This window comes from Pelophylax lessonae (genome assembly GCF_965119305.1).
Source record: "Pelophylax lessonae genome assembly, chromosome: 12".
Taxonomy (NCBI): domain Eukaryota; kingdom Metazoa; phylum Chordata; class Amphibia; order Anura; family Ranidae; genus Pelophylax; species Pelophylax lessonae.
Genome location: NC_138779.1, coordinates 98,602,732 through 98,628,487, shown reverse-complemented (window position 1 = coordinate 98,628,487; position 25,756 = coordinate 98,602,732). Strand labels below are relative to the sequence as shown.

The 25,756-nt window shown below is 47.3% G+C and overlaps 1 protein-coding gene across 2 annotated transcripts in view; it reads left to right on the top strand.

Moving 5' to 3' along the window:
• PPP6R1 (protein phosphatase 6 regulatory subunit 1) overlaps positions 1-25,756 on the top strand; it is a 327,149-nt gene that overhangs the window by 198,250 nt on the left and 103,143 nt on the right. For both annotated transcript variants that reach the window (XM_082274358.1, XM_082274359.1), the window contains exons 14-15: positions 4,972-5,061; positions 5,151-5,248. In XM_082274358.1, the coding sequence (XP_082130484.1) occupies positions 4,972-5,061; positions 5,151-5,248 (188 nt within the window). The remainder of the gene's footprint in view (positions 1-4,971; positions 5,062-5,150; positions 5,249-25,756) is intronic.

Below are 25,756 nucleotides of genomic sequence, written 5' to 3'. Positions count from 1 at the left end.
CTCGTATGCCACATCTAAAGCCTCCATCAGGAAGCGTTGCAATGTGGCTCCCCGGCCGCACAGTGAAACCTAATGAACTCGAGCAGACCGTTGACAATGAGACAGCGCCACCCAGTGGAACCAAGACATAACAACATCCCCCAGTGGCAGCCGCATCTATAGGGAAAAACAAAAGGAAAAAAGACAGAAATATGTAAATTAAATATCAGATCCATGAATAAATGATGTTAGATAAAGAGAGGTAGACACATAAGATTCCAGCCATGGCAAACGCCCAACCATAAGGGCGTCTGCAATGAGAGGGAACAACCTTCAAAATGGAAAAATAAATATCAAACAGTGAGGGCGCAGGAAATGCGCACCGGGTCCAATGAACCATGTATGAATCGCAGGAATAGTCCAAAGAAGGGAAAGAAGGGGGAGAAGTATTAGGGAGGGGAAAAGAGGGAGAATGGTAAAATTACAAAAAAGATTTGAAAGACTGTGCCTCATTCAACCCCGGGCGGCAGGTGGCATTGAGGCGTAGGATCCAGAGTGCCTCACGTTGTAGGACACGCCTGTTCCACGCGCCTCCACCTGTGAATGAATGCCCGCAAGTTCTATTAGCCTTTGTGGAAGACGTCTTGTAGTTCTCAGTGAGCTATCAGGTCACTGGTGAGAGCTCTGATAGCCCATTGATTTTCACTTTCGTTCATTGAAGGACAGAGCTCCCGATCTTCCTAACCATTGGGTTATACTGCCCCCTACAGGAGTAGGACACTAGGCAGAGAAAGAACTTTACTCCCCCCTCTGCTATAGGTACTCAGTTTTTTTCTGCCTAGTCAGAAGTAAGGACCTAGTTCCTTGCTGGGATCTCTGGTCATGGGAATTGTTCTTTTTAGTTACGATGGGGGGCTGGCCTGCCAGTTAAACGCCTCGCAAGGTTGGATACGACTGGGTCTCAGGCTGCGTCGCAGCTTTCCTCCTGGCCGACAGCCCCCTCATTTAGATGGCGAGATGGTTCTGTCTGGAGCGGTGCCCGCCTGGTTCCTGGTATGGTGAGTAGTTATCCCCCCTCTCCCCCTGGAGGGTTTTGGGGTGGACCGGGGCTTTTCCCTGGGACAGGCAGATCTCCGGATTCCCCTCCTTCCTGTTAGGCCCCCCTTGAGTCTGATTGCCCTGTCAGTCATCTGTCTATCCCCCCCTCTCTGCCCCTCTATCCCCCCTCCACCTATACAGGTGGTGGTCTGGCTACCTTCTAAGACTGGGGCAGGGTACTGTACTGGCGATGGGGGAGGGGGCACTGTAGCTGGTGGGGGGCTCCTGCCACGGCCCCCTTTTCTTGCTCTGTGTCTTGCCTGGGCCCAGGGATTCCTCCTGGGAGCCTCATGGAGCAGCCGTTTTTGTTGCAGCATATTTTCTGTATAGGCTGGCGGCTATATGTTGGTAGCCGGGGCAGCCATTTTGTGTAAGCCTGGCATTAGTATGAATCGCAACCATTATTGTGGAGCCTTCTGGGCAGCCATTTTAGCTGTGGGAGCCCCTGCTTATCCTGTGGTGCTGGCTCCTGGGCCTCTTTCCTTCCTGGACGCCGCATGTGGAGTGCTTTAATCCTGGTTCTGCCGGTGATTGCCTGGTGGGGTGGTGAGTCGGGTGGGGTCCTATCTGCGGCAGAATCAGGGAGTGCTCTGTGGCTGGCGCCTGGGTGGTGTTACCAGTGTGGTAGGAGTGTCCCTTGGCATTGTCTTTTGGCACTTTTTTGGGGTACCCTTATTCCCCATGGAGTCCTTGGAGCACATTTCCCCCCATGATCCCCTCTCAGAGCCTGCGGGCCCTCTGGGTCCCAACCATCCATTGATGCACTGACGGCGGTCCTGGAGTCCTTTGTGTCCTGGGTAGAGTTGGCTTTTGGGGCAGCGGGGTAGTAAAAAGCGCACCCCGCCTTCCCCTGCTTCATCTTTCTCCTCAGATTCTGAATCTGATCTGGCCATTGTGGACCGGTCCTGCCCTGAGGGGTCTGTGGCTACGCGCCCTGAGTTCTCAGATGGTGAAGTTGATCTCTCCACTCCTGTAGCCACACACAAAAAGGCGCTGGTGCAGGCACTGAATGTGTCTCTGCGTGAGACTTTAAAAATGGAGGACGCAGCTGATGCACCGGTTCCCTTTGGCACTCACAAGTCATCTAGAGCGGTGACAGTGTTTCCGTTTCCTTACTATTTTGACAGATTTGTCGCAAAAGAGTGGGAATGTCCCTTTGTGGTCCCTAAGCAATTCGCAATTTGGTACCTTTTTTGAAGAGTTCCTCCTTAAGATGTGGACTGTTCCACCGGTGGTGGATCCCCCGGTTTCCAGGTTGAATAAGGCAACCATGATTCTGGTGGAAGAATTGTTGGGTTTTAAGGATCCGGCTGACAGAAAAGCGGATGCTGCGGCCCGTAGTATGTTCACTATGGCTGGCTCTGCACTCAGACCGGTCTCCCCGATTGCTCTGTTGTCACAAACTCTAACCAAGTGGGCTAAGCTTTTATGCCGTGACCTGGAGGGTGAGCAGCTCCCCCTGCCTTTTGTGGAGCTGGTGGACCAGTTGGTCCAGGGGCTGCAGTTTATCTATGATGCCTCTTCGGATGTGACTCCCCCGATTGCTAGACTGTATGTTTTGGCAGTGGTCCTTAGGCATGTTTTATGCCAAAATGTTGGTCTATGGACCAGACCAAAAAAAAGCCTTAACGGGTCTTCCCTTTCAAGGAGATTGCCTGTTTGGAGCTACCATGGATGACATCATTAAGAGTCTCACAGGGGGGAGCTACCATGGATGACATCATTAAGAGTCTCACAGGGGGGAAGAGCACCTTTCTTCCGCAATAGAAAAGGAGGAAGGTACTGGGTACTGCCAAAATGATGGGGTGTAAATAAATGTAGGGAATAGATAAAAGGTATAAATATCTCTCAAAGGAGTGGTGTAAATGATAAAGTGCTGAATGCGATATGATGCAATAAGTTGAAAAAGTGTCCTAAAGAGGAATGCACAATAAATACATATGTAATAAATGATACACAATATCCCCAAATTGTTCGATAAAGTGCAATAGTGATAGGTGCAATGATATTATAGATATAAGGTGACTAGGTGCTAATAAATATATAGCAGGTGGGGTAGAAATAAAGTGACTTGGTGCCAAAAATAATTATAGCAGATGGGAGAAATTAAAGTGACGGTGCTCCTAAAAGTTAACTTGACAAATCGCATAAAGTGATAAAGTGAAATAGGTCTAGAAAATAAAGTGTGTCCCAAAAAATGGGAAAAAGTGAAGGCAAATACAAATATGATAATAGCCAAAAAACAAGGTATAACAAAAATTAATAAAAATAAATATAAAAATAAAAGTAAGACAACAGTTCAAAAGCAGGTGAAGTCCAGTGACACTTATATACAATGATGGGTGTCGCATAACAAAAAAAGTGACTATATAGGTGAGTCCGTGTAAAATTAAGAGTTCACAAAATCAAGAGGGTGACCACCATCCGGTCCCAAATAATTATGGAATAAGGTGAGACTCTTCCGAAGGTGACGCGTGCAGGTGAATCCTGTGTCCCCCCTAATGAATTGCGCACTCGCCAGAAACTGGCACCCCTGCAGGGGGTAATACGCGTGGTAAATGTTAAGGGTGAATCTCCTCGGACAGCATCAATATGGAGTATACATCATCTCCTTAGTTCCATTAACCCTCATGGTATAACGGTGATACATGAGATGGAGATCCTGATCATATATGAGGAGGAAAGGCTCATATAGTGAAGTACTATATGGTAAATACTTTATTAAGATTAAAATATTACTCACAATTTAGCGGTGAAAAGTAAGCAGATCAAAATACAGATATCGTGGGTCCGTTCCCGGGTTACTTCCGGAATGCGATGCGCTCCAAACACCGGAAATGCGGTTCACAGGAGGTCCAGGCTGCTCCTGATGACGTCAAATGACGAAACGCGTAGAGCGTCCTTCCGTCACTTCCGCTTGCTGTTCCTGTCTAATACTTGGCACTTTTAGATTAGAATTGTCTGAAATACCTTCTGTACACCGGCGCTCAGCTGATTTCCCACTGCTCTTCCTTCTCTTCTTCCCCACTGACAGCTGGGGGTCACGGAAGTGCCGAGCGGCGCTGTAACGATGATATTTCACACAATTCTAATCTAATACTCTGCGCTTCTGGGACCCAATCTGAACACTGCAGAGGGGAGGGGCTGAGATCCTCCTGACAGCTATGAGAGGAGGAGGACAGCAGAGCGGGAGATCATCTACCGAAGGTATTTCACACTATTCTATTACAGAAACACACTGTGGACATTCTATAAAACACGAATAAAGTGGATTTTAGAAACCCTAAACTAGGGCTTATTTTCGGGGTAGGGCTTATATTGCAGCCCTCCTTGAAAATAACAGTAGGTCCTATTTTCAGGGTAGGTCTTATTTTCGGGGAAACACGGTAAGTAGCACAAACATATTCGCAGTCATACTGAATTCACACCAGGGCGTTTTGAATCACGGGCAGATTTGCCGCAATTCTGGCGGCAAATTCAAAACGCTCAGGTGTACATGAGAAATCATACAATGTACTTTTCAGATGCCATTCGACTGGCACCTAAAATCCAGAGCAGTTCTGCCGTGATTGTCTCGCGATAAATCACGCTGCAATCGGGGAATACTGCATCGCGCGAAGCATGTTGCCAAAAAGGAGCATTTTTTGGGTGACATGCTTTACGCAACACGGTTTGTCACCAATGAAGCATGTTTTTTTTTATTGCGGGACAACCGTGGCATCTGAAATGTGCGATTTGTCATTTACATCTGGGCGTTTTGAAATCTATGAAAAATCTGTGTGGAATTCAAAACGCCCAGGTGTGAATGCAGCCTGAAAGTCGGACCCAAAGTGTATGGCAGCACGTTTCTTAATATATACTTTGTATATGTTAGTAGTTTTGTGTGTTTTACAGGTAAGCACAAGAAATATGCACTCTTCCAGTGATGATGAAGATAATGACTTAAAGGAATTCAGCTTTCCCCAAGAGACTGTATTACAGCAGGTGATATGGCTACTTTTTTTTTTTTTTTTTAATTTATGCAAAGTCTAAGACTGTCATCAGTTTAATGCATGGTGGTATGTTTTCTCTAGGCATTTGTGGACTACCAGATGCAACAAATGACATCTGCATTTATCGATCATTTTGGTTTTAACGATGAGGAGTTTGGAGAGCAAGAAGAAAGTGTCAAGTTAGTGTCTCTTATTAATTTTTTATTAATTACTGACTTTATGATACTTGTGTTAAAGCACTGTTAAACAGCTGAGGATATTAATCGTGCTACACCCCAAAAATAAATTTACTTGGGAGTACCTAGGGCTATCACTCACTGCTCATCTTCCACCTTGCCACAATGACAGATGGGGCTTGCTCAGTAATACAGCATCCAGCAAGCAGTAGCTGTTGGCTTTCAGAAACTGAGCTTTTGGACAGCGTTTTATAAAACGATGTACAGAAGCATGATTCTGAAATAAAAAGTAACCTGTTTACTTATTTACTCTGGTTTCATTCATTCGAAGAAGAAGAGGAGATTAGAAGAAGTTGGCCTTTCATGTGCATGTCCATTAAAGCAACTGTCCAAGTAACACATTTGTTGTTTATTAAAATGTGTATCTTAATCATACAGTACAGGACACAGGCAAATTATTTATAGACCCGAGTTTTAGACTCCTACCTTCAGGTGTTTGGACATGGGCAAAGCATTCAGGGACACGCCTCCGCGGTGCTTCTCATATAACCCCACCCTACTCAATGAGTCCTCAGTTTTTGCTATTGTCTCAAAGCGGTAGACCTCTTCTCCTTCACAGAGAAAATAACCCTCAGCTTAATCGTTGTTTTTATTTTATTTTATCTTTAAATGCTTCAATTCACTCCTCACTGCCTTCTAATATTACACATAGAAACCTTGCATCTGAATCAGCACAACCTTGGTAAACCTTGGGAGCTGTTCAAGGACGCCATGCTCTGCAGACAGCATGTAATGTTATTTTGGGCACTTGATCCTGCATGAGCACTTACCTTGGCACTTAGAACAATGCGTGTTGTCAGCTATGTGGTCCATCCCTTTCGAACCCAGTGCCTGAACACCCCTTTAGTGGTATGCCAACCCTGGTGGGTGAAGCCTTGACTTCATATATAGTACAACATTGTAGACAGGGAAGACAGGGTCACCCTGTATGTTTTCTGACACTATTAATCACTGGGGCGATATTTGAATTGTATTCAATACAGTGTAAAAATTTCAAATTTAATGCTAAAACTAAACCAGTTAGTACTTAGTCTCAGGAGGATCATCAGGTGTTTCCTCACATCAGAGAATCCCACTTTTTACACCGTCTTTCTGCCTGTAGTCAGTTTTGGGTTGCCAGGTTCTTCCTTCGGCCCTTTTGCCACAAGGATTTGTGAAAGAACGGTTCAAACCTGGGTTGCTGCATTCTGCTTCTGGACACGCTTACCCTATATTCCATAGCCCACTGAGTGAGTGCCACATATGGGATTACCTTTACACGTAGCTATGGCAGAGACCAGGCAAATGGAAACCATTGTAAAACCACTGGGAAACATTCACTGTGCTGAAGGCCTGCACAACACTCAGCCTCAGAATAATATATGGGAAAAGTGTTCTGCATAGGTCGCAGAAAAAAGTTGGTTATATAGAGGGTGAATGATGCACAAGGCAACACATAAATGATGTGATAATAGGTCAATTTATTATAATAATATTGTGTGGAATGCACACTGTGCAGTACAAGTCATCATGTTTCAACGATAGACCGAAAACAAGACGGACAACATGTAACAAAAATACAAAAACTAGGGGATGTGGGAAGATCACATGGAGTGTCTCAATATCGAGCTTGTTCCTCTCGCATAATTGTGTATGGCCTGATAAGTTACTTGTGGAAGCGATATCACTCAATGTATGGTGCAGAGGGGCTGATCCCGTAAGACGGGTTAATTGGAGAGGAGTTTGATCCGAATGGAGGATATGCTGGAGGGATAGTTAATCCTTTTGCATATTCCTCTGCATTGCCTACCAGGGCTGGGCTGTATAGCAGTTGAGTGTCCTGGTATGTGGGGAATGCCTAGAGGGTGTATGCATGCATCGCGGCGACAGTGAGCGGCTGGTGTGTATGCAATTGCACTGGTATGATGCCAGGGTTTCTGGGGGACTTTGTAAGGTACAATGGTCCTGCTGACAGTATAGCTAGTACTCAGTGTATGTACCTGTAATTTCTGGCTGTGTCTTTGCCCCCCAAAAAGTACCTGTCCTGAAGAAGGCAGAATGACATCACAAAAATATCGGCCAGTTCCAGGGCCGATACCGATATATCAGGGAAAGTGCATATCTATCGGCCTTGCCGATTATCGGCCCCCGATATATCGGCTTTGCCGATAATCGGTTTATCCCTAGTTTGTAGCTATATTCCCTGACCTATCAGATAGTGAGGACGATTCCTCCACAATTGTAGTTGCGGGAAGGTGCTGGTTGACGCACTGGTTATATCCGTGCGGGAGACTTTAAAGATGGAGGATGCAGCTGAGACTGTGGGGGGAGGTGGGCATTCCTTTTGGCATGAACATGTCGTCTCGCACTGCAAAAGTGTTCCCTTATCCCTCCTATTTTGACAAGTTTGTCTACAAAGATCGGGAGCGTCCAAAAAGTCCCTTTCTGGTTCCTCAAAGCTTTGCGGTGAGGTACCTCTTTGAAGAGTCACTTCTGAAGAAATGGACTGTTCCACCAGTGGTGGTCCCTCCTTTCTCCAGGTTAAACAAGCCAACCATGATTCCTGGTGAGTAATCCTCAGCCTCTAAAGATCCGGCTGACAGGCAGTCTGTGGCCCACAAAATGTTCACTATTGCTGGTTCGACGCTACGGCCTGTTCTGGCCATTACCCTGGTGTCGCAAACACTGAGTGGGCTAAACTTTTGGCCCATGAGCTGGGGGGTGAGCAATTTCCTCTGTCTTTGTAGAGTTGGTGGACCAGCTGATTCAGGGGCTGCAGTTTGTCTACAATGCCTCTTTGGATACGACCCCCTTGATTTCTAAGTGATCTGTTTCGGCAGTGGTGATTAGGCATGTGTGTTGTGGCTTAAGTGTTGGTCTGTGGACCAGACCTCTAAAAAAGCTTGAACTGATTTGCCCTTTCAAGGTGATCACCTGTTTGGGGCTACCCTGGATAAAATCATTAAGAGTCTTATTGTGTGCAGAGAAAGCCAAGGCTCTTTCCCCTTTTCAGACTGCGGAAGAAAAGTCCCCCCCCCCCCCCCCCCCATGTTTTTTACTTTCATTCATTGACTGACACAGCTCTCCAGGATGCTGAACCATTGGGTTATATTGCCCCCTACAGGAGTAGGGCACTAGGCAGAAAAAAACTTTGCTACGCCTGTGGGCAGTCCTTTATGGTATACTCCCCCTCTGCTATAGGGCTTCTGTTTTTTATTTTCTTCTGCCTAGTCAGGAGTAAGGACCTAGTTCCTGGGATGGTACTGGCAATTTTTTCCTTTTTTAAATAGCTTTTTTTCTCCCCTTTTCTTCTGTGAGATCCACAATCAACTGCCAGACTGGACTGGGCGATGGGCTGGATAATCTAGATCCGGGATCCTCAAACTACGGCCCTCCAGCTGTTGCAGAACTACACATCCCATGAGCCATTGTAAAACTGACATTCACAGACATGACTAGGCATGATGGGAATTGTAGTTCCTGAACAACTGGAGGGCCATAGTTTAAATGCCTTGCGAGGTTACAATCGGGTCACAGCATTCCTCCTGGCTAACTGCTCCCCCAATTTCAATGGTGGGGAGGTTCTGTCTGAAGCTGTGCCCACCTGGTGAATAGCTGTCCCCTCTCCCCTTGGAGGGTTTTGGGGTGGGCGGTGGGCCCCTCCCTGAGATGGTCAGACACGTGGGTTCCCCCTCCTTCCCATCAGACCTCCCTGAATACTGGTGGTCCCTGTGGGTCATCTAGTCATGGTCGATCTGGAGCTGGGGTATAGTTATATACTGGTGGTGGGGGGGGGGGGGAGGGGGTGTGCAGCGCCGGCGACTGGGCTATCGGGGGGGGGGGTGTAGATAATTCTACCTGCTGTGGGGCCCTGTGCCCGGTTCCCCACTTCCCTCATGTTTCCCTCCTAGGTCCCTGGGAGACTAGTAGATCTGCAGGTGGCGACCATTTTGTTGTAGCCTGTTTTCAATGGCCAGCAGCCATGTTTTTGTGGTCCAGAGGCCATTTTTTTTGGGTCTGGCATACTACAGAGCAGCGGCCATTACAGAGGAGCCTCTGGGCGGAGATCTTGACTGCGGGAGCTCCTCCTTTTCCTTGGTGCTAACTCCTGGGTCTTTCTTTCTCTTGGACGCCGCAAGGAGCAAGTGATATCCCTGGTGCAGTCGGTACTTCCCTGGTGGGGTCCCTCCCTTTTGTTTGCTGCAGGTTGTGGGGTGCTCGGTTTTCTGGTGACCTGATGGTGCTACCAGCGTGGTGGGGGTGTCCTTTTGCAATGCTAGACACTTTTTGGAAGTCCCCCTCTTCAATAATGAAGTCTCTGGAGAATGTTTCCCCACCTGACCCCCTCTCAGAGGCTGCGGGTCCCTCAGGATCCCAACTATCCATCGATGCCCTGATGGCAGTCCTGTAGTCCTTTTTGTCCTGGGTGGAGGTGACTTTTGGGGGACGGGCTAGCAAAAAGTGCCCCCCGCCTTCCCCTGTCTCATCTGTCGTCTCAGATCCTAAATCTGATTCGGCTCGGTAAGAGGATTCTTCCACACCTGTAGCTGCGCACGAGGAGGTGCTGATGAACGCACTGATTGTATCTATGCATGAAACTTTAAAAATTGAGGTTGCAGCTGAAGCTACAGCAGGGGTGGCTTTCCTCTTTTTCACTCAAAAGCCGTCTTTTGCGGCAAAAGTGTTTCCATATCCCTCCTAGTTTGAGAGATTTGTTGCAAATGAGTGGGAGCGTCCAAAACGTCCCTTTGTGGTTGCTAAACGCTTTGCTGTGAGGTACCCCTTTGAAGAGTCCCTCCTTAAAGTGGACTGTGCCACCAGTGGTGGACCCTCCGGTTTCCAGGTTGAATAAAGTGATCATGATTCCGGTTAAGGAATCGCCGTCATTATAAGACTGGCTAACAGGAAAGCAGAGGCTGTGGCCCACAATATGTTCGCTGTTGCTGGTTAGGCCGGTCTTCACCATTGCCCTGGTGTCGCAAACTCTGACCGAGTAGGCAAAAACTTTTTTGCCATTGCCTAGAGGGTGAGCACCTTCGCCCTGCCTTTGCTGAACTGGCAGACTAGTTCCAGGGGCTGCAGTTTATCTGTGATGTCTCTTTGGATGCGGCTCACCTGATCTCTAGGCTGTCTGTTTCGGCAGTGGTACTTAGGTCCATATTGGGGCTTAAGTGTTGGTCTGCAGACCAGACCTCTAAAAAATCAGACTGATTTGCCCTTTCAGGGCGATCTCCAGGCTACCCTGGATGACATTGATTTTTACGGGTCTGACTCTGGATTCAGCTCTAGCTAGAGTGTTCCTTTCTCTGTACAAACTCCAAAAGTTCCATGCTGTGATTCATCTCCTGCTGTCCAGCAGATAGTCATTCCTCCAAATTTGCACGGTTGTTGCATCCCTATATTAGGGCAATTTCCTAGCTTCTATCGAAATCAAAGATGCTTACTTGCACATACTAATATGTGCCCGACATTCGCATTTCCTTTGCTTTGCTGTGGGAAAGGAGCACTATCAGTTTGTGACGTTACCCTTTGGTCTTGCCTCCACTCCTCAGGTCTTCATGAAAGTGTTGGCCCCGGTTCTGGCACTGCTACCCCTGTGGGGGATTGCTATGCTGGGCTACTTGGACGACCTCCTCTTGCGAGTGGAGTCCTCATTTGCTTTGGACGACGTGGAGATCACTCTCCAGACCTTGAAGTTTGGGGCACCCCAAAGGTGCACCTGTTGGCGTCTCGGTTGGCGTCAGAGGATCCTCAGACCTTGCCACAAATCTCGGTACCAGCAGATGCCACAGATTCTCTGGTGGCACCGTGGGGCCATTTTTGTCTGATTTATGGTTACCTTCTTCTTAAGAGTCTTCCGCGACTTCTGCACAGGATAGAGGCTAAGGGATTTCTAGTTATTCTGGTGGCCCCGGACTGGCCTCACCAGTCTTGGTACGCCGACCTAGTGCGCTTGGTCGCCAATGTTTCTTGGAGGCTGCATTTCCGGAAGGACCTGCTCTCCCAAGGGCTGATCATCCATCCTGCTTTACAATCGCTGGCTTTGACGGCCTGACTGTTGAAAGCTAGGTACTGAAGAATAGAGGTTTTCCTGGGTCCGTGATTTCAACTATGCTGAAGGCTAGGAAGTCTACCTCTAGAAAGATTTACCATCGTATAGGGAAAGTGTACATCTCATGGTGTGAGCAGATTGGTGTTCACAATCGTTCCTTTTTGGTGGCTCGAAATTGGCCCTGAGATTTAAATTGGTGCTTTCAGTTCTCCAGAAACCCCCCTTAGTAAATATTCGGGAAATTCCCCTTCTTATGCTGTCACAGAAGGTGGCGTTTTATGTGGGTATTACCTCTGCGTGCAGGGTTTTGGAACTGATGGAGTTATCTTGTCGTACCCCCTACTTAGTGGTCCACAAAGATAAAATGGTACTTCGTCCATGCCTGTCATTCCTACCTAAGGTTTTCTCTGACTTCTATTTGAATGAAGACATTGTGTGTCCTTCCTTGTGTCCTAGACCCGCTCATCCCAAGGAATTTGCGTTGCATGCCCTGGATGTGGTTTGGGCAATTTGGGTGTGTCTGGGAAACATGGAGTCTTTTAGGAGGTCAGAGTCCCTGTTTGTGATCCAGAAAAGAGCCGTCCGCTTCTTCTGCAACCTTTTCCAGATGGATCAGACAGACAGTGACTCGGGCCTACTCTATTAGGGGTCAGGCTCCTCCTTTCCCTGTAACGGCTCTCTCTACTTGGGCACTTTGTGATTCTTGGGCCTTCCGTCATCAGGCTTCAGTGGCACAGGTTTGCAAGGCAGCCACTGGGTCGTCAGTGCACACTTTCACAAAGTCTACAAGGTGGATGTTTTGGCATCTGCGGATGCTTCTTTTAGCCCCAAGGGGGGTCTGTTTCCTCTTTGGGGGTATATGGTTCAGGTTGAGCTCCAGTTGTTTGTTTTTTTTTTTGAGCTCCTGTTGCCTGGTTGGATTCTTGTGTTTGTGATTTTTTTTTGTCCCACCCCTCATGTTTTGGCACTGCTTGGGGACGTACCTATGGTTCTGAATACTGAATATAAAGCTTTGTGTCTGTCAATGAACGAAAGGGAAAATAGGATTTCTCTTACGTCCTCTGACAGTCGCAACCCTTCCAAGTATTCTTCACAATTGGTTAATGGCGCCCTCTGCAGGAGCAGGCTAGGTAGTGAAAACATTCATAAAAAGCTTTACACAAGACACACCTTAGGGGCTGTCCCTCTAGACATTACCCTCAGACACTCAGAGCTACTATTCAGTTTTTTGCTGCCTAGCTCAGGAGGAGGACTAGGAAACCCTGCTGGGACTGCAGTCTCAGTTTTTCTTAGAAATTTTATTTTCTCACTCATGCTAGCTATTCAGGGGGATCCTCCTGGAGAACTACAAGCGACAGCCGGGCTGGGCTTCGCACAAAAGGTGAAGTGAGCCCATAATGAGGTTTATTATTATTATACAGGATTTATGTCGCCAACAGTTTGGGCAGCGCTTAACAAAATTAACAGACATTACAGTTACTATACAATTTGGTATAAAAGAAATCAGAGGGCCCTGCTCATTAGAGCTTACATTCTAAAATGCAGTTTTAATACTTCTGACACTGCTGCTTGTTACTAAACTGAAGGCCTTTAGCAGAAAGGGGGGCTGTATATCAGCTAGGACTGCCCATAGGCGTAGCCAAGTGTTTTTCTTCCTAGTGTCCTACTCTTGTAGGGGGCGATATATCTCTATGGTTCTAAATATGGAGTGCTGTGTCAGTCAATAAACTCAGAGAAATAGATTTTACAGTAAGTACCAAAATCCTTACGGCAATAACGGCATTAAGCTTTTGCTTTGGTCTAAAAAATGTCACGCCTATTCTCCTTCTCCTGTTTCCATACTCCTGCTTCCTTTTCCTGAAGTTGAGACCCGATATGCCTTCCCTAGATGGGGCAGACATAAAGGGACTGAAAGGACATTGAGGTAGTAATGGAGGAAAATGTGAAGCATTTATACCCTTAGTTGCCACTATAGTGAAGTGGAAACTACACTCAACATGCTTGTTAATGTGGAAAGCTGACTACTGTTATCCACAAAAGCCTCGACATTGTACAGCTAGATTCTTCTTCTCATCATGCCATTTTGGGTACAGAGGGACCTGCAAAAACATTAAAAAAAAATTCCTGTTCACGAACAGGTAGAATGTGCAATGACTATTGGGTAGCTAAAAAACATTTTTTTTTTACTCTAAAATCTGAGCTGAACTCTATCCAAGAAAATAAAGAGTTCACAAAGAAGTGGTTTATCCTCGTAGTTGATCCTGCTGTCCCAAGATCTATGAATACTTTTTCATGTGTCTCATACTGTATAATTAAGATGAAAGGCATTTTGTTTTACCTTTTTAATTAGTTCTGGACCGGAAGGTTTTGCCCCCTTAATGACCAGGCCATTTTTTGCGATTCGGCACGGAGTTACTTTAATGGAAAATTGCGCGGTCGTGCGACACTGTACTGAACTAAAATTGATGTCCTTTTTCCCCCATAAATAGCTTTCTTTTGGTGGCATTTGATCACCGCTGCGATTTTCTATTTTTTGCGCTTCTGGGAAAAAAATATTTTTCATGTTCTGCTACATAACATTACCAAAATAAAAAAATGTTTCATCCTTTTTAGGCCAATTTGTATTCTGCTACATATTTTTTGTAAAAAAAAAAAAAAATTGCAAAAGGGGAATTTAGTTTGTAGACGCGATAACTTTTGTGCAAACCAATCAAAGGAAAGATTTATCATTTCTATTCGTTTTACTAGTAATGGCGGCAATCTGTGATTTTTAGTGGGACTGCGGCATTGCAGGGGACAGATCGGACGCCTAACTGACACTTTTTGGAGGACCTGTGACATTACTACAGTAATCACTGATAAAAATATGCACTGTTACTGTAATAATGACATTGGCAGGGAAGGGGTTAACACAGTGGTGATCAAAGGGTTAAATGTGAGCCTAGGGCAATGTTTTCCAACTGTGGGGGGGGGGGGGGGGGGATAGGCTTGTGAAATGCTCATAGAGACCTGTGATCCTATATAGAAGGATGTTTACAACAGCTGACTGTCCTTCTCTATCAGCGGGGAGCGATCGTGGGTGCCCAGGGGTGATCGCGGCCGCCGATGCCTTAAATCGGCATCCCCGCTGCCTAGTGGGGGCGGAAGCGCACTGCCGTGGCACCTACGTGCGCGACCGACATAGGGCTACGTCGTTTCTCGCAGCTGAGCCAGCCTGCTGCAGTAAATCTGTGGCGGCCAGTCGACAAGCAGGGCCGGCGCTACCGTTAAGGCGACCTAAGCAGCCGCCTAGGGCGCAGCTTAGCAGGGGACGCCGGCATCCTGCACCCAGCCGATGAGGCACTCCTCATGCTGTGTGCCGCTTGAGCGCTACAGCAAGCCTCAGGCAGCACAGCACTGCTGTATGGAGGGTGGCCGCAGAAAGTTGACGAGTCCCAACAGTTCCAAGCCAGCGGGGCGTACAGCCGCAATGAGAGAGAGCGTGTTTGAGTCCATGAGTGGAGCTGTCAAATTGAAACTCTGATGTCGAAAAGAGTCGGGCCGATATGCGGGGCTCCACCCCTTTGTTCCATCTGTAGAGAAAACAGCCAGCGTTTATACATTGGTGTGCGAGGAAGAAGGTGGCAGGGGGACAGACAACTACTGCATTTGCACCCACAGCTCTGTATAATTCAGGTTGATTATACAGAGCTGTGGTTGCACATGCAGTAGTTGGTCCTGTCCCCTGCCACCTTCTTCCCTGCATACCAATGTATAAATGACGATTGTTTTGTCTATGCAGGGGACAAAGGGGCCGAGCCCCACACTTGTCCACGCCCTTCTGAAAACAGCTTCAATTTGACAGCTCCTCTCATGAACTCACACTCTCTCTCATTGGCCATTACGCCCTGCTGGCTTGCCCACCAATCCCTGGCTGTACTGGATAGAGGTTTATACTGCTGAATGTCCTGCTTTAGGCTGCTCTGATTTATTATCTATCTGATGCCTGCATTCTTCCCTCAGCTCCTGTATACTGTTAATCAAGATTTTAGGATGTAATTGTGCACAGTTTAATTCATTAGTGTCTTTGCAGTTTAACAAATTCCTGAACCTTGCACTCTGTACAACACATTTCTGAACCTTGCACTCTGTACGAAACACACCCCTGAACCTTGCACCATGTGCGAAATGCACTCCTGAACCTTTCACACCCTGCACAACGCACTCCTAAACCTTGCACTCTGTACGAAATGCACTCCTGAACCTTGCACCCTGTACGAAACGCACTCCTGAACCTTGCACCCTGTACGAAACGCACTCCTGAACCTTGCACCCTGTACGAAACGCACTCCTAAACCTTGCACCCTGTACGAAACGCACTCCTGAACCTTGCACCCTGTACGAAACGCACTCCTGAACCTTGCACCCTGTACGAAATGTACTTGTGGGCAGGGCAACGGGGGTGCATTCAGGGGTGAAGCCGGGGGGTGGGGTGAGGGGGGCACAATTAGATTTCGCCTAGAGTTTCAAAAATCCTTACACCAGCCCTGTCGGCAAGTGGTTGAATTCCACCTCCTTAAGTACATTACAGGGTATAGGCCATCCTTCCTTTGTTACTCTGCATTGCTTGCTACAAAATTGAGGGCTTGCAGAGTGGGGAAGGGTTAAAGGGGAGGTGTGCAGGCAGTGTGTCCTCACTTTTCGAGTATCCAATCACCTGAAAACTTGTGTTCCTGTACTGTACACTAATATTTGGAATTTTCTTTTATTTATAATCCTATATCCCTGGGTTCATTTCCTGATCATGAATGGCAACTGGTGTGGCTTTCATCTACAGCTTTCTGGATTGGTTGACTGCTCTGGTAATCCTTGGGGGATTGTACCTGGACCAAGATGTGGGGCTGATCTATAATGGCTCTTTGGGCACTGTATCTTGTTGGGGAGGGTGCGATATGCATCGTTGTTAGCCTTAGGGTGCTATACAGGTCCAGAGCCATGGTCCTTCAGCAAGTGGGGCCCCTTAAGATCCCTTTGGGGCTGTTCCCATCCAGGAGGACAAAGCCAGGATTGGGGGCTCGTCCCTTTTTATATCCTGTTTAATTACTGAAGGCCTCAGCCCTTTTAAAATTGGTCCTCAGTGTGTGGACTCTGATCCCCATAGAACTTCTTTAGCAGGGGCTGCAACGCTTTTGAACAGTATGTTGCAGCCATGGAGCAGGAGAGCTGGTCTATCTAAATTTGGCCCTATTTTGGGCCCCTATCTCTTTCGCAAAGGGCTGCTAATGTGTTTTGAGAGGCATTTGATTCCCAGACGGGGCATACTACGCATGTGCATCTCATCGAATGAGTTTAGACTTTAAAGAAGAAGTACAGCCAGAGCTCGTTTGGCTGTACTTCTCCTGTGGATCAGTTTTCAGCAGAGAGCTGGCTGAAGTCTGCTCTCTGATGTCACAGAGCTGGTCCAGGCTGGGACGTTATCATGATCATGAAGTCAGGATCCGCCCACATGCCTGGACTGGCACCCGGCTCAGCCTCTCAGCGAGCAGCTGAGGGCCTTAGCAGACCGTTCCCACCCCCTCCACAGCAAAGCACTCCAGTGAGTGAGGAGGGAGCAGAGCAGAGATCTGCTGAATTGACAGTCAGCAGAGAGCTGTGAGAACCGAGCCCTGTACACACGGCCCGAATGTCGGGAGACATCGGCCGCTTCAGTTAAAACCAGCCAACATTCGGCCTGTGTGTATGCCAGCTGGCAAAAGCCGCCCCTGCATGCTGGAAAACCAGCAGCCAACTGGCTCCTGATCAGCGCTCTCAGCCAATGTGATACAATAAAGGACTCAAGTCCTCCCTGTGCTAAGTGAATATCCAACGCTTTAAAAACTGCCACTGCTGTTCATCACTCAGTGACTAAAAATAGGTAGATAATCATAACACAGCACTAAGGACAGTGCAGTATTGAACTAAATCATCAACCCGTATTTGTGAACTGTTAGTGAGTCTATATTCCTATATAGATATATAGGAGGAAATACAATCAAACAAATCAAAAAAAAAAAAAAAATTTATATAAAAACATTTTTTTATAAATAAGCAAGTGTCCAGTGAAAGTTTGTGAAGAGTGCTCTTAATTCAAAACATCCATGTGACTTTCGTGCGAAGTGACTGTGTCTCACTCCCCCTAAACTGAATTCACTTACCAGACAGCGTGGACCCCTGGGCAGTACTGCATAGGGGTCTTAGCAAACTTTGGCTGGTAAGTGTGGAGGATGGGGCTCCTTGGATGTCTCCTAATATCTAATACTCGGCATGGAAGATAGAGAAGATTCCAATAGTGCAGTATGTTCAAAACTTTTTATTTAATAAATCTAAAAGAAATGAACTTACAATATATATCAGACGTTAAATGGCATGTAAAAATTCTGAGCTCCTAGAGGCTGGTATTTCAATGGCACTGTGTACTCAGCATAGGTAAAGAAGCGTGCATTCCAACACACTTCCACTAGCCCGGAAGTGACATTGCTGAAAAGGCCGGAATCTCATCTACCCGTTTCGCCCCTCACAATGGGCGTTCTCACAGACTAGATTGTCAGGTTGTCTCTCAGCCAATGGCTCAGAGGGGCAGATCGCTGTACTAAGGTCAGATCGTTGGTACAACGGCTCTAACTGGGCTTTACCCCCTGGATATTATCATGCATTAGTCAGTCTCCCGACTTGGCTCCTGACAGCCCTATCAGCTTAATATTCAAAAAGTCACAGCTGGAGCCTATTTCATTAAAAGTTTATTTTCCAAAAAATAAAGTGGTCCAGTCAGTATACAGCAGAAAGCTAATGCATTTTAGCTTACAAAGCCTTGCACATTTCTGGTCTGTTGTCCAAATTGGTTGCTTAAGTAATGGGCGATGAATACCAAAGCTAGCTCAACTATGTGTAAATCGCTTTTATCCTGTGTGACTCAGCAGCTTACAATTCCAAAAGAAATCCTGTACAAAACATTTACACACATCTTTAAACGAAGCATTACATTACATAACTACACAAATGGAATGCCTATCGCACAACTTTTATCAACAGGGTTAGATAATTCACTTCAAGTGCAAAGATCACTCTTCTTATCTATTGAAGTCACTAGAAAGGCTTCCACAAAATATTATAATGCATATAACCTATGTTTTGTATTCTGATTCACCCATCTCTATCTTCATTTAAAGAGATAAGCTATATGAGCAAGATTATTTGGGCATTTATCCATTTTTAGACCATAACTAAATCTTAACCACTTCAATACAGTGCACTTTCACCCCCTTCCTGCCCAGGTAAATTTTCAGCTTTCAGCGCTGTCACACTTTGAATGACAATTGCGTGGTCATGCTACACTGTACCCAGCCTGGTTCCTGGTATGGGGTGAGTAGCTTTCCCACCTCTCCCCCTGGAGGGTTTTGCGGTGAACGTGGGCCCCTCCATGGCGAGGTTGGACCCCCGGGTTCCCGTTAGACACCCCCCTTCATCTGCCCCCCTCCCTCATCCTACCCCCCTCTCCACTTGTGCTGGGGTTGTATGGGAGGTCTGGTCCACCTCCTGAGGGCGGGAGGGTGCGCTGCCGGGGACCTTACGATCGGCTGTGCGGGTGCTGTACCGGGTGGGGGCTCCTGCCTTGGCCCCCCATCCTGCCTGAGCCCCTTTCCTTGAGGCCTAGTGATACCGCCTGGGTCCCTGGGAGCTGCCATTTTCTTGTAGCCTGTGAGCTTAATCCATGACGGCCATGTTTGTTTTAGTCTGGCGGCCATTTTGTGATTTGCCATTTAAAATAGCGGTGGCCATGACAGTGGAGCCCTGTAGGCGGCGATTTCGGTGGTGGGAGCCCCTCCTCTTCCCCTGGTGCTGACTCCTGGATCCTTTAGTTTGCTGATCCCTGCTCATGCAGTGCCGATTCTCCTGGTGACTGAGGTGCCTTGTTTCTGCTGGGTGGTGAGTTTGGTGGGGTCCTCTCTCTCTCTGCTGGGGATCGATTGGTGCTCTGTGACTGACAACTGGGTGGCGCTGCCAGAGCAGTGGGGGTTGTCCCTTAGCAGTTTTTTACACTTTTTTGTGGGGTCCCCATGCGTCTTATGGAGTCTTTGGAGCACATCTCCCCACCTGATCCCCTCTCTGGGGCTGCGGGGCCCTCCAGGTCCCATCCATCCATCGAAGCACTGACAGTGGTCCTGGAGTCCTTTGTGTCCTGGGTGGAGGTGGCTTTTGGGCGACTGGCTGGCATAAAGTGGCCCCCCACCTTCCCCTGCCTCATCTGTCGTCTCAGACCCTTTCTTCTGCAGGCTCTTTTTTGGGGCGGTGCAAGACCTTTTCCTTCAAAGGGTGATTATCCCGGTTCCGACATCAGAACGTTTTCAGGGGTTTTTACTCAAACCTGTTTACAGTCCCCAGGAAGAAAGGCGAGGTTCGTCCAATTCATGACCTCAAGGCTCTGAACTGCTTTGTGCGGGTGCGCAGTGGTGGTTTCCCTGTATCAGGGGGATTTTCTCGCCTCCATCAACATCAAGGACGCTTACCTTCATATTCCAATGTGTCGGTCACCAGCGCTTTTTCCGCTTTGCCATGAGAGGGGAGCATTATCAGTTTGTGGCGTTACCCTTTGGTCTCACCTCCGCTCCTCGGGTCTTCACGAAAGGGTTGGCCCCGGTGCTAGCATTGGTTTGCCAATAGGGGATCGCAGTACTGGGCTACTTGGACGACCTCCTTCTGCGAGCGGAGTCTCCTACTGCTCTGGTGGAAAACCTGGAAATCACCATACTAACTTTTGAGGGAGTTTGGCTAGATTCTGAATTTTCTGAAGTCTGCTCTGGTTCCGTCCACAAAGCTGGACTATCTGGGTCAGATTCTGGACTCGGCCTTAGCCAGAGTGCTCCTTCCTCTGGAAAAAAAACTAGAAACTACAGGCTGCAATTTGTACCCTGCTATCCAGCAGATGGTCATCCCTCAGGACTTGCATGCGGGGTGTTTGGTGTCTACCTTCGAGGCGGTTCCATTTGCGAAGTTCCATTCAAGGTTCCTGCAGGGAGATTCTGGCCAAATGGGACAAGAACCTGCAGTCTCTGGACAATTAGCTCCGGCTGAGCCGGGGAACTAAAAAGTCCCTGATATGGTGGCTTTGTTCTCCGGCGCTTCGGCTGGGCAAAATCCTTCCTCCCCTTGTATTGGACAGTGGTTACTAGCCTGTCCAGCTGGGGAGGTGTCCTCAGCAGAAATTCTGCTATGGGGAACTGGACACTGGAAGAGTCCAGACTACAGGTCAATGTCTTGGAACTCAGAGCGGTCCTGGAACATTGGACGGATGGTCTTCAGGGATGTCATGTGCTCCTTCAATTGGACAATAACATGGCCGTGGAATTTGTCAATCACCAGGGGAGCACCAGAAGTGTCCTGGCGGCTCTAGAGGTAGCCGGCATTCTAAGGTGAACAGAAGGGTTCCTTCCAGCCCTCTCCGCCGTATACATTCCCGGGGTGAAAAACTGGTAGATGGATTACTTTAGTCGGCAGGCGCTGGTCTGGTCCCTTTTTATCTGGAGGTGTTTCATCAGTTGTGTCTCCAGAGGGGCATCCCCAGGGTGGATCTGTTGGCGTCTCGGCTCGACAGAAAGGTAGAGAGGTTTCTGGCTCGGTCACAGGATCCTCTGGCGGACGCCACAGATGCGCTGGTGGCCCCGGGGGGGGGGGGTCCATATCGTCTGATTTACCCCTTCCCTCCTCTCAAGCTTCTGCCAAGACTTTTACGCAGGATCGAGGCAGAAGGGATTCCGGTCATCTTAATGGCCCTGGACTTGCCTCACTGGGCTTATTACGCCTATCTGGTGCCGCTGGTGGCCGACGTTCCTTGAAAGCGTCCTCTTGGAGGATCTGCTGTCCCAGAGGCCAATCTTCCATCCTGCTTTACAGTCGCTGGCTTTGACGGCTTGGCTGTTGAACGCCAGGTGCTGATTGATGGAGGTTTTTTCTGAGTCGGTGATTCCAACGCTGTTAAAAGCTAGGAAATCTTCTTCTAGGAAGGTCTACCATCGGACGTGGAAGACGTACATTGCGTGAGATTCATCCTCGCTCTTGTTCGGTAACTCGGATCTTGATTTTCCTTCAACAGGGAGGTTGAGCAGAAACTGGCCTTGAGTACCATCAAGGGTCCGGTGTCGGCCTTAGTCTTCTTTCAATGGCCCTTGGCCACATACTACCTGGTACGTACTTTTCTTCAGGAAGTTAGGCACTTGACCCCTCCAGTGCGGCCTCTGTTGCCACCTTGGGACCTTCATTTGGTGCTCTTAGCCTTCCAGAAGCCTCCTTTGAGAATCTTCTGGAGATTCCCCTGCATACGCTGTCCCATAAGGTGGCCTTTTTGGTGGCAATCACCTCTGCGCACAGGGTGTAAAAATTGGCAGCGTTATCCTGTTGTTCACCTTACTTGTTGGTTCACAGAGATAAGGTGGCTTTTCGCCTCTGTCCATCGTCCCTTCCTCAGGTTGTCTCTGATTTTCATTTGCATGCCTTGGTAGTTCGGGCAATTAGGGTGTACCTGGCATCTATGGAGTCTTTTAGGAAGTCAGACTCGCTATTTGTGCTCATGGATGGGCTTCGGAAAGGGTTGTCCGCTTCCTCTGCGAACATTTCCAGATGGATCAGACAGACAGTGGTTCAGGTCTATTCTGTAAGGGGTCAGATTCTTCCTTTCCCTGTCAAGGCACATTCTACTAGGGCACTCGTTGCCTCCTGGGCCTTCCGTCTTCAGGCGTCAGTGACGCAGGTTTGCAAGGCGGCCTCCTGATCCTCGGTGCACACTTTCACAAAGTGCTAAAGTGGATGTGTTGGCATCTGCGGATGTTTCCTTTGTCCGCAAGGTTTTTGCAGGCTGCTCTTTAGAGGACCTGGTCCTCTTTGTTGTTTTCAGGTGAGCTCCAGTTTTGGTTGAGCTTCTGTTTACCCGTTTGGCTATAGTTAGGCTTGGGAGTTTTTTTTTTTCATTGTTCCCACCCCTCACGTTTAACACTGCTTTGGGATGTCTCAATGGTTAGGATCAGGAGCTGTGTTCCGTCAATGAATGAAAGAGAAAACTGGATTTTTGACTTAACGTAAAATTAATTTCTCTGATGTTCATTGACGGACACAGCACCCACCCCTCTGTGGAGTTGTAATTCTTCTGACACTGCTTGTAACAAAACTGAGTACCTATAGCAGAAAGAGAGAGTAAACCCCCCGAGACTACCCATAGGCATAGCCAGATCTTTTTTCTGCCTAGTATCCAACTCCTGTAGGGGGCAGGATAACCCAATGGTTAAGAAGATCAGGCGCTGTGTCCGTTAATGAACATCATAGAAATGAATTTTACGGTAAGTCAAAAATCCCTAATATAAATTACTTATTTTTTTAATATATATTTTTATTTCTTTACATCTTATGAGATGTATTATATACAGCAAGAGAAGAAGGTTCAATCTCCTAAGTTAATGTATAACCTGCAAATTACAAAGTAAAAAAGTAATTTCTCTTGTTTGACACACAGCTCTTCTGATTCTTGACCATAGGGTTTTTTTTTTTTAGTTCCACCTACAAAGAGTAGGACACTAGACAGAAAATAACACATCACAGGCTATGGACAGGCCCCTCTGGTATAAAACCTCTCTGCTATAGGCAATCCAGTTCTTCTACCTAGTGTTAAGGAGTAAGGAACTGGTTCCCTGCTGGGACCTGTTGACCTATAGCTCTTTTCCTTTTTGTAAGGTTTTTATTTTTTCTGCTATCAATGACTGGGCTGAGCGACAGGCTGGACAATTTAGATCCAGTGGTCCCCACAGTCTGGCCACAAGCCCAAGAAGACTTTTAGTTATGCACTGTATTGGCGTTTGGGCACATGACAAGCTCGAAGCGCCCCCACCATTGCCTTCGCCTTTCGATGTTTCTGAACTTAAGTTGAGCTTCGCTGCTGCATCCCCTGCATTTACTACGGGCCCTGCTGATGCAACCCCTAATTCCTTGGACAGCAAGGACAAGTCCTCTGTAGCTGCTCAGGAGAAAGTGCCGGTTCCCTTAGTCTGTTAAGGTTTTGCCTTATCCTGCATACTTTGCTAAATTTGTCTGCAAATGTCCAAATCGGCCTGAGTGGAAATGTCCAAAGCGGCCTTTTGTTCTAAAGCGCTTTGCGGTATGTTACCCCTTTGAAGATGGCCTTCTGAAGAAGTAGATCTCACCTCCCATGGTGAATCCACACATTTCTAGGTTGAATAAAGCAACCTTGATATCAATGGAGGAGTCTCCCTCCTTTAAGGACCCTGCAGACTGAGGGGCAGAAGCGGTCGCCCGCTTTGTTTACCCTGGTGTTGCGACTTGTGTTGGCCTCGGTTCTGGGGTCTCAAACACTCACAGAATGGTCCAAGCTTCTGCAGCATGGTTTGAACACTAAGTATATATGTGATGCATCCCTAGATGCAGCTTCAATCCTTTCTAAGCTCTGTCTCAGCAATGGTGCTTCGGCGGGTGCTTTGACTCAAAAGTTTGTCTGCTGACCAGACTTCTAAAAAGGCCCTGTCCTTCTAGGGGAAGAGTCTCTTTGGTTTTACCTTGGACAACATCATCAAGAATCTCATGGGCAACGAGTACATTCCTCCCACAGGCAAGGAACCACATTGAAGGACGACATTTTGATTCCCCTAGTTCCTCTGATGCTGTTCGGCAGCCTTGAAGGGCTTAGAGCTTGTCAAATGGGTGTGCTATGTATTTGTATGCAGAGTTTAGAGGTATTCTGCATACAGAGTGCAGGATTCAGGAGTGCTCTATACAGAGTGCAGGGTTTAAGGGTGCGCTACGTACAGAGTGCAAGGTTTAAAGGTGTGCTATGTAGAGTGTAGATTTCAGGAGTGCACTATGTACAGAGTGCAGATTTCAGGGTGCGCTGCATACAGAGTGCAAGGTTGAGGAGTGTGCTACAGAGTACAGTGTTTTTAGAATGTGCTATGCACAGTGTGCCGGGTTCCGCTCTTTCACAGGCTGCTCTCATCTCCAATAAAGATAGATGTATAAAAATGTGTTGCGCTGCTGATTAATTGCAAACCAATCAAGACTAAAAAAAATAACTGCTTCCCAATGTATCTTGTGTATCTTACTCCCTTACATCTAGGCGCTCCCAGCAGAGGATCTCTCCTTACATCCAGGAGCTCCAAGCAGAGGATCTCCCCTTACATCCAGTAGATACCCACAGAGGATCTCCCCTTACATCTAGGAGCTCCCAGCAGAGGTCCCACCTTACACCCAGGAGCGCCCAGCAGAGGCCCCCCTCTTACGTCTGGGAGCGCTCTAAGCAGAGGTTCCGCCTCACGCCGCGGAGTATCCAGCAGAGGTCCCCCCTTCCTTGGAGAGGTGCCCAGCAGTCTCTCCTTCTATTGAGTTCTCTAACCCTGGAAGTGTGGGGGGGGGGGGGGGGCTAGCTGCTGACATTTTACTGCAGCTTAAAGCAGAGACATCCCAACCTTTTTGATTTACTCTTTTCTAGAGGTATACTAACAGTCTTTATTGCTGTGCTTTATATTCACAAGGAGTGGTCAGTGGTCATCTCCTTTCCATTTAAGAGGAAATACAGGGACCTTCCACATCCTACATAGGGACTTTTGTCCATTTTGGTACACATGGCCCATCGCACCCTAAAACAGCTTTTCAAAATCCTGCAGTGGTTTGGCTCCTCTGAAGTCTCCTATAGACCTGCCACTATGTCTACTGCAATAACTAGACTTTTTCTTGATATTTCAAAAGGATTTCATACGCTGCTATATGTGAAAAGAGGGAACAAATAGGTATTTGGACTTATAGGTGTGCTCCCACACGATCTGAATAAAAAAAATAGTTAAACTAAAAAAGTGGCACGCTATCCTTTTAGGTGAACCATATAAATGAATAAAGAAAATATCCTAATCACATCAATGTGTTTACATGTGTGATGTATATCTTGGAATGCATATAATAAAAAAACTGCTTAAAAAGAATGCAGAAAAAAATCTGATTTTTTTTAAGTCACTTATAAAAGCTTAAAAAAAATAAATAAAATAAACTCAGTGATTAATCAGTCTTTAGATTTAGATGCTTTTGCCAACACAGAGCCCCCCCCCCCCCCCCTTGTGTTCAAGGGGGAGTCAAGGGGACTCCATAAAAGAATCTCTTTTAATCTCTTAGAATTCTCTTAGAATCTACTAATAAACCACCTTTCTCTATTGCCCTCAGCAGGCATAGTTCTGCCTTTTCTTGGGACCCCCTCCTTTTCTTGCACTACATGTGGACCAAGTATCTTGGAAAAAGTAGTTTTGACTTCCCTGGTTGTGGTCTTCTCCCCCTTTGTGGGATTGTCCTTTTTCTTTCCCATATCCAGGGTGGCGTCATGTCCCTCTATGGGATTCCTCCCTCCTTTTACCTGGCTGGGTTAC